Raw genomic sequence first — 12,575 nt, forward strand, 5'->3', positions numbered from 1 at the left:
AACACCATCATCTACATTTACCCGTTTCCAGGAAAAATGTGTGAATGACAAAAACCCTTCTCCATTCTAACACATTTTCCAGTGAAGACCATTCATCACCTACTTTGGCATACTATTCATCAACCACATGAATTTTGATAGTAAATATTCATGCAAAACCTGGTTCTTAAATCTTAAAAACATTGACTCCTTCAGTCTTCGCAAAAAGTATGGAAATTGTAGTTATTTCCAGAAGAGATGGGGAACATAGAGCGACCTACAAGAGCAGAGGTAGATGCACGCAGGTGGATTATATTTTGTGCAGACGATGTAATCTGAAGGAGGTTACTGACTGTAAAGTAGTGGTGGGGGAAGAGTGTATCTTGAAAGCATAGGATTGTGGTGTGCAGGATGACTGTGGTAGCGGGTAGAAGATTAAGAAGACAAAGGTAGAGCAGAGAATCAGGTGGTTGAAGTTGAGAAAGGAAGAATGTTGTGTGGCCTTTCGGAAAGAGGTGAGACAGGCTCTAGATGGACAGGAAGAGCTCCCAGAAGACTGGAATACTAATCCAAAGGTGATCAGAAAGGGAGGCAGGCAGGAGAGTACTTGGGGTGGCTTCTGGTAGGAAAGGGGAGAAGGACACTTGGTGGTGGAACCCCAAAATAAAGGAAGTAATCCAAGGAAAGAGATTAGCGAAGATGAAGTGGGACACAGAGAGGACTGAGGAGAGGTGTAAAGAATACATTGAGATGCGTCGTAGGACAAAGGTAGAGGTAGCGAAGGCTACACAAGAGGCATATGACGACATGTACACCAGGTTGGATACGAAAGAACAAGAAAAGGATCTCTACAGGTTGGCCAGACAGAGGAATAGAGACGGGAAGGATGTGCAGCAAGTAAAGGTGATTAAGGATAGCAATGGAAATATGTTGACTGCTGCCAGTAGTGTGCTAAGGAGATGGAAAAAATACTTTGAGAAGTTAATAAATGAAGAAAAACAGACAGAAGGAAAAGGAGAAGAGGCAAGTGTGAATGACCAGGAAGTGGCAATGATTAGTAAGGGGAAAGCTAGAAAGGCACTAAACAGGATGAAAAACGGAAAGACAGTTGGTCCTGATGACATAGCAGTGGAGGTATGGAACCAATTTGGAGAGGAGGCTATGGAGTTTTTGACCAACTTATTCATAAGAATACTTGCGGGCGAGAAGATGCCAGAAGAATGGAGGTAAAGTGTGCTATTCCCGTTTTTAAGAACAAAGGTGATGTTCATAGCTGTGGAAACTATAGAGGAATAAAGTTGATGAATCACACAATAAAGTTATGGGAAAGAGTAGTGCAGGCTAGACTTAGAACAGAAGTAACTATCTGTGTGTAACATTATGGTGTCATGCCCAGAAAGAGTACCATAGATGCATTATTTGCCTTGAGGATGCTCGTGGAAAAGTACAGAGAAGGTCAGAAGGAGCTACATTGTGTCCTTGTAGACCTAGAGAAAGCCTATACAGAGTACCAAGACAGGAACTGTGGTACTGCATGTGCAAGTCTGGTGTAGCAGAGAAATATGTTAGAATAGTACAGGACATGTATGAGGGCAGCAGAACAGCGGCGAGTTGTGCCGTAGGTGTGACAGAAAAATTTAACGTGGAGGTAGGACTGCATCAGGGATCCGCTCTAAGCCCCTTCCTGTTTGCTGTAGTAATGGATAGGCTGACAGATGAGGTTAGACTGGAATCCCCTTGGACCATGATGTTTGCAGATGATATTGTGATCTGCAGTGAAAGGAGGGAGGAGGCGGAGGAACAATTAGAAAGATGGAGGCACGCATTGGAAAGGAGAGGAATGAAGATTAGCCGAAGTAAAACAGAATATATGTGCATGAATGAGAGGGGCGGAGCGGGAAGAGTGAAGCGCCAAGGAGAGGAAATAGTGAGGGTGGACGACTTCAAATACTTGGGGTCAAGAATTAAGAGCAATGGTGAGTGTGGTAAGAAAGTGAAAAAACGGGTCCAAACTGGGTGGAGCAACTTGCGGAAGGTGTCTGGTGTTGTATGTGACAGAAGAGTCTCTGCTAGGATGAAGGGCAAAGTTTACAAAACAGTGGTGAGGCCGGCCATGATGTACGGATTAGAGACGGTGCCACTGAAGAGACAACAGGAAGCAGAACTGGAGGCGGCAGAAATAAAGATGTTGAGGTTCTCGCTCGGAGTGATCAGGTTTGATAGGACTAGAAAGTAGTTCATTAGATGTACAGCCAAAGTTGGATGTTTTGGAGACAAGGTTCAAGAGAGCAGATTTCGATGGTTTGGACATGTCCAGAGGTGAGAGAGTGAGTATATTGGTAGAAGGATGCTGAGGATGGAGCTGCCAGGCAAAAGAGCGAGAGGAAGACCAAAGAAAAGGTTGATGGATGTTGTGAGGGAGGAGATGAGGACAGTGGGTGTTCGAGAGGAAGATGCACGAAATATGCTTAGATGGAAAAAGATGACACACCGTGGCGACCCCTAACGGGACAAGCCGAAAAGAAAAGAAAGAAAGTCTGTGTTCATCCCATATATTGAAACACACTTTTGTCTCTATCAGGCTGGACTACCGTACTATGATGACCTCATCACAAGCTCTGTTACATATTGAACAGCACTGCTGGTATCCTGATAAGTGTGCAAGTACAGAAACACATTACTCCCATTGGATACATTCACTTTACTTACCTTTATCCAACTGGTTGGAGACAAAATCCTCCTGTTCACACATCTCAGTATCCATTGGAAATAAATTGTATTCACATCACAATCGGCAGCATAATATCAAGTGCGAGAGGCAAGAAAAGAGTGAATTGTAAATACACACCGATTTCCGAACACCACACTGCAAAAATCTGTGATGAAGTCTTCTGCTATCCTGGTGTCAAAACAAAACCGTTACAAACACGAAGTCAAATAGCTCAATCAAGACGATGTAAAACAGAGTGTCGAGTTTTAGATGTCTTGTGGTCAGATTATTATGTTCCGGGAAAGAAGAAGTTCTCTCCCTGGCTGTGGTGACGTAAGCTGAAACAACAGCCAGGTAAACGGATTTCTCTTTACCTGCAAAACATTTGTCCGACCACAAAACATCTAAAACTTATCATCAAAGAAGACATGATGAACAAAATGGATATAAACAAGTATTGATACTTGCCTCAGTTCTCGAAGATCTTCTTTAAAGGCCTACAGAGGAACATAAGCATTTTGAGACAATTGCTTTCATACTTTAAAGCCCCACTGACATGAAAAGCATGATTTTTAGTATTTTTTTAATTTAAAAAAAAAAAAGGCAGCCGGAACGGACCCATTTGTTTTTTCACAACAACGTGATTTTGACGTATATGGCTTTTTGTAACTCCTGCCATGAAAATCCTCTCGAGGGATTTTTTTGGAGAAGAATAGGAAGTTACATTATCAGCAGGAGCGCACTCAGGTGGTCTCGTGTGTTTACACAAGTTTTACCTCCGGGAAGTTAGTTCGTTGTTCCTTTGTGCTAGCCAAAATGCCAGCTCGTTGTATTACTGGATATTGTTCCAACACTCGGGAGGATGGATTTACTCTTCATACATTTAAAAAAGACCAGGCTCATCTTGAAAAATGTATTGCACAGGTGCAAAGGACTAGAGGTTTGTGGGTTCCAAATGACAGGTAGGTGTGTATAGAGCTATACTAAAAAGAAAAAAAAAATTGTTGGGGGGGGTAACGTAATCTTCTCAGAACGTAACAAAAAATCTGCGTATGTAAGTCAGGGGTGCTAAATGTGTGGATGTGCCCGTCAGCGCCGCCTGGGTGGCTCATAACTACTGTCGGGGAGTCTGTTGTTAGTTAGAAGTGATCCGCATATCATCTAAATGTGGCTCAAAATGGTTGTGTAATATTGAGCCAGTCACTTCATTCGATTGTGAGATGTTCTCTTTTCAGAAAAGAGCTTCCGTATCCCATAGCAGGTGCCACTACGTTTTCAATGGCAAATGTCCCAGTGTGAGGTCTGCTGATGACGTTCCAGGCAATATGGCTACCACTTGGATGTCGAATGAGACTTCTGCAACTTTGCACATGGATGACACGCTCTCCGCTCATATTTATTTTTTCGTATAGACATTGAAGTGAATAATGTTATATGTATTTTTCACTACAATATCTATTTTACAATGTATATAGGGATGTCAGTGGGGCTTTGTATCAAATATTAAGTTCATATTTGAAACAAAAAACAGAATATTTTGGAAAATCTGCACAAGGAGAAAATCCGGATGCTCTTCGTTCTCTGCTCTCCATTTAATACCATTACACCACACATTTTGATTTGGAAACTGCTTCACTTTGGTCTTCACACAAAGCTCTGCTTCTGGGTTATGGACTTTCTCACTAAGCACCCAAAACTGTCGGACTCAGCCCTTCCCTCTCTTCCTCCATCACTCTCAGTACCGGCTCCCCTCAGGGCTGTGTGCTAAGCCCTCTTCTGTATTGTCTGTACACCTTTGATTGCACGCCCATCAACCCCTTCAATAACATCTTTAAATTTGCAGACAGCACAACTGTGGTGGGACTCATATCAGGGAACAATGAACCCGCCTTCCATGCTGAGGTCGAAAATATGTCTCTGTGGAGCTCTGCAAACAACCTTATTTCTAACAAAAAGAAAACCAAATAACTTACATTGGACTTTTGGAAATATAGAGCTGACATATCCCATATTTCCATGAATGGTGACTGTGTGGAAATAGTCCACAGTTCTAAATTTCTTAGGATATACATCACAGACACTCTCCTGGACTACAAACATAACCCTTGTTAAGAAGGCCAGGTAACATATTCACTTCCTCTGAATTTTAACAAGAAACAATCTCTGTAAGAGACTGCTGGTAGCTTTGTACTACTCTGCTGTTGAAAGCATTTTAACATACTGGATTACATCATGGTAAGCAGGTTGCTCTGTTGTGGACAAAAAAAAAAAAAAAAAATCATCACTACAGAGAGTTGTAAGAACTGCAGAAAAAGTCATTGGATGCCCTCTTCCACCACTACAGGACACTGCATACATCCGTTTTCACAATAGACGCAGGACCATCAGTACAGACACTTTCCACCCAGTCATCAACTTTTCACTCTTTTGCACTCTGGGAGGCGACACAGGCTAATGAGATCACATAACACTAGGTTCATCAACAGTTTTTCTTTTCTTTTTCAAAAACCATTGACTCTGAATTACCAACATACGTCATAGCCACCAGCACATTACATATGTCAGGGAAAGGAATCTTTTTTTTTTTTTTTTTTAAATGTGCCTATTGCCTGCTGTTATCGAAACACAAAGATGATTGCATTTTTATACATTTTTACTGAAGCACTTTTAAATGCTATGTCTCTTGTGTGTGGTTTCTGATGATGCGCACAGATTTAATTTTGTATTTTTTTTTCATGTGGGGGGGTGTGCAATTTTGTTGTATTTATATGCAGTGATAATAATATGAAACGTTGAAACTTGACATATTATCATGGTAACACACTTGTTCAGATCCCAAAAAATTAAATACAGAACTGTACTATGTACAGTGAAGAAAATAAGTATTTGAACACCCTGCTATATTGCAAGTTCTCTTACGTGGAAATCATGGAGGGGTCTGAAATTTTCATCGTAGGTACATGTCCACTGTGCTAGAGATAATCGTCTTCTTTTTTTCTTTTGGCTTGTCCCGGTAAGGGTCGCCACAGCGTGTCATCTTTTTCCATCTTAGCCTATCTTCTGGATCTTTCTCTCTAACCCCAACTGCCCTCATGTCTTCCCTCACCACATCCATAAACCTTCTCTTTGGTCTTCCTCTCGCTCTTTTGCCTGGCAGCTCCATCCTCAGCACCCTTCCAATGTATTCACTCTCTCGCCTCTGAACATGTCCAAATAATCTAAGTCTGCTCTCTCGAACCTTGTCTCCAAAACATCCAACTTTGGCTGCCCTCTATTGAGCTCATTTCTAATCCTATCCAATCTGCTCACTCCAAGCGAGAACCTCAACATCTTCATTTCTTCTACCTCCAGTTCTGCTTCCTGTTGTTTCTTCAGTGTCACAATTTCTAATCCGTACCTCATGGCCGGCCTCACCACTGTTTTGTAAACTTCATCCTAACAGAAACTCTCCTGCCTGAAAAACACTGAAAGTATCTGTCGATGGGGGTGGGGTGTGTGGTGGTGGTGGGTGTGTGTGGGGGTTGGGGGGTTGAGTGTCCTCCCCGATATTTTTTGCTCCTATCGGAACACAGAGTGAACAGCACCTTGCAGGGAATGTCCACATTTTGTCTGTGTTTGGTTAGACATGTTGATACCGTTTTCGGTCCCATCTGCACGATTACACTTTTTTCAAGCCATGCCCGTCTGAAACAGTTTTTGATTCCAGCATCCTTGTCAATTGCCCTCGCTCGATCTTTATCCTTTTTTTTCCCAACACTGTCACCATCGTAAAACTTTGAACACACCCTCGCTATCTCTCCTCCTGTAGCCTCACTCCTCCCCTTCCACCTTTCTCATTCACGCACATATATTCTGTTTTATTTCAGCTAATCTTCATTCCTCTCCTTTCCAGTGCATGTCTCCATCTGTCTAATTGTTGCATTGCTCAGACTTACGCATGCAGTACCACAGTTCCTCTCTTGGTACTCTGTCATAGGCTTTCTCTAGATCCACAAAGACACAATGTAGCTCCTTCTGACCTTCTCTGTACTTTTCCACGAGCATCCTCAAGGCAAAAAATGCACCTGTGGTACTCTTTCTAGGCATGAAACCATACTGTTGCTCGCCAACATTTCTGTCCTGAGTCTAGCCTCCACTACTCTTTCCCATAACTTCATTGTGTGGCTCATCAACTTTATTCCTCTACAATTCCCACAGCTCTGAACATCCCCTTTGTTCTTAAAAATGGGAACTCGAACACTTTTCCTCCATTCTTCAGGCATCTTTTCGCCCACTAGTATTCTGTTGAATAAGTTGGTCAAAAACGCCACAGCCATCTCTCCAAATTGTTTCCATACCTCCACCGGTATGTCATCAGGACCAACTGCCTTTCCATTTTTCATCCTTTGTAGTAGTGCCTTTCTGACTTCCCCCTTACTAATCACTGCCACTTCCTGCTCCTTCACACTTGCCTCATCAACTCTTCCTTCTCTCTCATTTTCTTCATTCATCAACTTCTCAAAGTATTCTTTCCATATATTTAGCACACTACTGGCACCAGTCAACATATTTCCATTGCTATCCTTAAATCACCTTTACTTGCGGCACATCCTTCCTGTCTCTGTCCCTCTGTCTGGCCAACCTGTAGAGATCCTTTTCTCGTTCTTTCGTGTCCAACCTGGTGTACATGTCTTCATATGCCTCTTGTTTAGCCTTTGCCCTATGTCGCATCTCGATGTACGCCTTTCGCCTCTCCTCAGTCCTCTTAGTGTCCCACTTCTTCTTCGCTAGTCTCTTTCCTTGTATGACTCCCTGTATTTTGGGGTTCCACCACCAAGTCTCCTTCTCCCGTTTCCTACCAGAAGACACACCAAGTACTCTCCTGCCTGTCTCTCTGATTACATTGGCTGTCGTAGTCCAGTCTTCCTGGAGCTTCTGCTGTCCATCGAGAGCCTGTCTCACCTCTTTCCGAAAGGCCGCACAACATTCTTCCTTTCTCAACTCTGATTCTCTGCTCGACCTTTTTCGTCTTAATCTTCCTACCCACCACCATCCTATGCTGTCGAGCTACACTCTCCCCTACCACTACTTTACAGTCAGTAATCTCCTTCAGATTACATTATCTGCACAAAATATAATCCACCTCCGTGCATCTACCTCTGCCCTTGTAGGTCTCGATATGTTCCTCCCTCTTCTGGAAATAAATGTTCACTACAGCCATCTCCATCCTTTTTGCAAAGTCCACCACCATCTGTCCCTCAAAGTTCCTTTCCTGGATGCCATACTTACCCATCACTTCTTCATCGCCCCTGGTTCCTTTACCAATATGTCCATTGCAATCTGCACCAATCACAACTCTCTTGCTGTCTGGGATGCTCAGAACTACTTCATCTAGTTCAGACATGTCCAAAGTCCGGCCCCCGGGCCAATTGCGGCCCGTGGACAAATTTTTACCGGCCCGCGGCCTCTATCATGAAATCAATAATATGCGGCCCGCCAGCACTGTTGACCACAGTATAAAATACATGTGTACAAAAAGCTATTTTTCATATTTTTCATTTCACCAGAAGATGGCAGTAGCCCTGTGGCCGCACTCTGGCCGCCGTGACCCTTGACCTTGCGTGATCGTTTCAGCCCAGCCCATTTCTAACATGGCGTCTGTAAACAAAAAAAGGAAAGTTGACCGCGAGGGCCACCGCTTCCAGGACAAGTGGAAATTTGAGTATTTTTTCACTGAAATACGAAACAACTGTGTCTGCCTAATTTGCCAAGAGACTGTGGCTGTTTTCAAGGAATTCAACATCAAGGGGCACTACCAGACGAAACATGCTAGCTACGACAAGCTAACTGGGAACAAACGCGGTGAAAAAGTGAAGCAACTGGAAGCTGTTTTAACGGCACAGCAAAGCTTTTTCCACAAGAGTCCGTGAGTCAAATGAAAATGCCACAAAGGCAAGCTACGAAGTGGCAACGCTGATTGCAAAGCACTGCAAACCTTTCACTGAGGGTGAATTTATTAAAGACTGTGTAATGAAAATGGTTGAGAAAATTTGTCCCGCGAAGAAGCAAGAGTTTGCCAATATTTGCTTGGCTCGTAATACTGTGGTACGGAGAATTGAAGACGTTTCATTAGATATTAAGAGACAGTTAGAGGCAAAAGGAACTGAGTTTGACTTTTTCTCGTTAGCGTGCGATGAAAGCACGGATGCGTCCGACACCGCTCAGTTACTGATCTTTTTAAGAGGAGTGGACAATGACATGAATGTGAGTGAAGAGCTTCTGGACCTCCAGAGTCTGAAGGGCCAAACAAGAGGAACGGATTTATTTGTTTCTGTTTGTTCCACCGTAGATGACATGAAACTACAGTGGAATAAAGTCACCGGGATTATTACGGACGGCGCACCTGCCATGGCTGGCGAGTGGAGTGGATTATCAAGCCTTGTCTGTAACAAAGTCAGCGAAGAAGGAGGCAGCGCTATTAAACTCCACTGTATTATTCATCAAGAAGTTCTCTGTGCCAAATATATGAAATATGATAATGTTATGAAACCGGTGATAAAGACTATTAATTATATTCGCTCCAAAGCGCTGTACCACCGCCAGTTTCAACAGTTTCTTCTCGACATCCAGGCTGAATACGGAGATGTTTTGTATCACACCGACGTAAGGTGGCTCAGTCGGGGGTCTGCGCTGCAGCGCTTCTTCTCTCTCAGGGAGAAAATTGGACAATTCTTGACTAAAAAGGGACAACCCATGCCACAATTAAATGATCCTGTTTGGCTGGCTGATTTGGGATTTTTAGTTGACATAACGCAACATCTGAATGCGCTGAACACAAGCCTTCAAGGGCAAAATGCAGTGGTAAGCCAACTGTATTCACACATCAAAGCCTTTCGGACCAAGCTGCTACTTTTCCAAAGACACCTGTCACAGGCCCAGCCCAATACCGCACATTTCCCGTCGCTGCAGGAAATTGTGACCAGTTTCCCACAGATCAATATCAGTGCGCAAATGACAAAGTATGCAGCAGACATCTCATCTCTGGTTGAGGAGTTTCAGCAGCGCTTTCGGGACTTTGCAGCTATTGAAAAGGAGATCACGCTTTTTTCCTCTCCTTTCTCCGTGGACCCTGATGACGCTCCAGACCACCTGCAACTGGAGCTCATTGAGCTGCAGTGTGACGCCGAGCATCGCAGTCGGCACCAACAGCTCCCTCTTGTCAACTTCTACCGCCAGCTGGATGAAGGCAGGTTCCAAGCAATTCAGACATTTGCTAAGAAAATGCTGAGCTTGTTTGGCTCCACATACATGTGCGAGAAGACATTCTCCGTTATGAACATTAACAAGAGCCGCATGAGGACGAGACTGAGTGACTCTCACCTGCGTGACGTCTTGCGCATCAAAACCACTGCTCTTGAGCCAGACATGGATACTACATACTGCAGTCAAGATCCCAGTATCACCCTTCACATTAGTGCAGGCAAGACCTTTGTTAAGTCCTCTGAGTTGAATAAATTCTTAAATCTCAGTTAATTAATTTTTTTGTGATGGTCAAAATCACAGTTTGAATATGCAGTGATCATTGTTTTGTTTTCAGCACTTTTCCTACAGTGAGCATATAATAGTGAATAATATGTAATGTTTCACATGAACTTAGATATCCTTTATAGTTTTCTTAATTTTTTGTGGTTTGTGTTTTCGGTAAAAACCTAAATGTAAAAAAAAATGTAAAAGTAAAAGTATGCCATTTGTAATTAAATTAAAATAAATCCCAAAAAGTTAATTTGTATTTAATGTTAATGGTTCAAAGAATGTCAGGCTAAATAGTCGGCCCCCACACATTTTCACCTTACCAAATCTGGCCCTCTTTGCAAAAAGTTTGGACACCCCTGATCTAGTTCCTTCCAGAATTTCTCTTTGAACGTGAGGTCACATCCTACCTGTGGGGCATAGCCGCTAACCACATTTTATACATAATACATAACACCCTCGATTTCAAATTTTAGTCTCATCACTCGATCTAATACTCTTTTCACCTCCAAGACATTCTTAGCCAGCTCTTCCTTGAAACTAACCCCTACTCCATTTCTCTTCCCATCTCGTCCGTCGTAGAATAATTTAAACCCTGCTCCTAACCGAGCCTTACTACCTTTCCACCTGCTCTCTTGGATGCACAGAATATCAACCTTTCTCCTAATCATCATGTCAACCAACTCCTGAGCTTTTCCTGTCATAGTCCCAACATTCAAAGTCCCTACACTCAGTTGTAGGCTCTGTGCATTCCTCTTTTTCTTCTGACGACAGATCCGGTTTCCTCCTTTTCTTTGTCTTCGACCCACAGTAGCTGAATTTCCACCGACGCCCTGCAGGTTAGCAGGCGTTGTTAACCCGGGCCACGACCGATCCGGTATGGGATTCTTTAGATGAACGCTCATATTTGTTTGGGACAGTTTTTACGGCGGATGCCCTTCCTGACGCAACCGCATTTATTCGGGTTTGGGACCGGCCTACAGATTGCACTGGTTTGTGCCCCCATCGGGCTGCATTGTGATAGAGATAATCTAAAAAGAAAAATCCAGAAATCACAATCTATGATTTTTAATTATTTATTTGTATGATACAGGTGCAAATAAGTATTTGAACACCTGAGAAAACCAATGTTAATATTTGCTACAGTAGCCTTTGTTTTCAATTACAGAGGTCAAACATTTCCTGTAGTTGTTCAACAGGTTTCCACACACTGCAGGAGGAATTTTGGTCCACTCCTCCACACAGATCTTCTCTAGATCAGACAGGTTTGTGGGCTGTTGCTGAAAAATACGGAATTTCAGCTCCCTCAAAAGATTTTTCTACTAGGTTTAGGTCTGAAGACTGGCTAGGCCATACCAGAACCTTGATATTCTTCTTACGGAGTCACTGCTTGGTTTTCCTGGCTGTGTGCTTCGGGTCATTTTCGTGTTGAAAGACCGAGCCACGACTCTTCTTCAATGCTCTGACTGAGGGAAAGAGGTTGTTTCCCAAAATCTCATAATAACTCTGATACACAGATGCATTAGAGGTAGTTTCCCTGGAAAAATCAAATTTAGCTCCCCGCCACCCACCCCCCAAAAAAACATTTGTATCTTTAGAAAACATGTTGCAAATCATCCAACTTAAATAACGACACTTTACTTTAAAGACAAATGTCTGGGAGTAAAAGTTTCAGGTAGAATATTACTTCAGAAGATCTTTTTCTTTGAAGCAGTGGTAACTTTTTGATGGATAACAACTGCCAATAATTAAAATCCTCATAAAGTAAAATTGTTGTCAAATGGAAAAATCAGTGGACCATGTCTTTACCATTAATGATCAAATCACACGAACAGCCTCACCTCTTGTTTAAGTAATGACTGCGGGATACGAATAGCCTCAGACAACAATCTGTACATTCCAGCTACAATGTGACTGAGCTTCTCCTGTGGAAGGCCACTCTTGTCTGCTATTGACATCATCGTGTCTCTGCAGTCCTTTTCCTCCAAGGCATTCACCACAGCTGAAAATACAAAACAAATTAAGTTGATTTGACATATCATTTAAAGCGGCTCTTTCCTAAAGTAGTGTTATATCAAACGAGCAATTACCTTTCAATAATTTTCTGAATATCTCTTGCTCCACATCTTTCAAGCCATTTGACATTGACTCGATTTCTGGTGGTATCCTAGCACCCAGAAAACTGGTGTGCTTTTCTTGGCGAAGCGACATTCCTGAATATTATATTATGGACTTAAGAGTCAGTCAAAAAAAAAACCCGTAAAACAGTTAGGTTTTGTTTTTGAATATGTAACATCTTCCGCGTTGAATCATATGACCTGGGATTGCCCGTGTAAATCTCGCGATGACGTGTTTCTCGCGTTAACGATTGAGCACA

General features: G+C 42.7%; 1 protein-coding gene across 3 annotated transcripts in view; it reads right to left on the reverse strand.

The window, feature by feature from the left end:
- Window positions 1–12,551, reverse strand: part of commd5 (COMM domain containing 5) — a 28,889-nt gene extending 16,338 nt beyond the window's left edge. For 2 of the 3 annotated variants that reach the window (XR_009797137.1, XM_061835122.1), the window contains exons 1-3: window positions 12,289–12,551; window positions 12,040–12,200; window positions 3,158–3,186 (exon numbers count right to left, since the gene is read on the reverse strand). Coding sequence is in view for 2 of the 3 variants with exons in the window: in XM_061835122.1 (XP_061691106.1) it covers window positions 3,158–3,186; window positions 12,040–12,200; window positions 12,289–12,409 (311 nt within the window). In the remaining variant the exon portion in view is untranslated. Of the gene's footprint in view, window positions 1–2,827; window positions 2,879–3,157; window positions 3,187–12,039; window positions 12,201–12,288 lie in introns of all 3 variants that reach the window. The other variant, XM_061835123.1, reaches the window with a different exon arrangement.
- Window positions 12,552–12,575: the final 24 nt, after the last annotated feature.

Source organism: Syngnathoides biaculeatus, chromosome 11 (assembly GCF_019802595.1).
Source record: "Syngnathoides biaculeatus isolate LvHL_M chromosome 11, ASM1980259v1, whole genome shotgun sequence".
Lineage (NCBI taxonomy): Eukaryota > Metazoa > Chordata > Actinopteri > Syngnathiformes > Syngnathidae > Syngnathoides > Syngnathoides biaculeatus.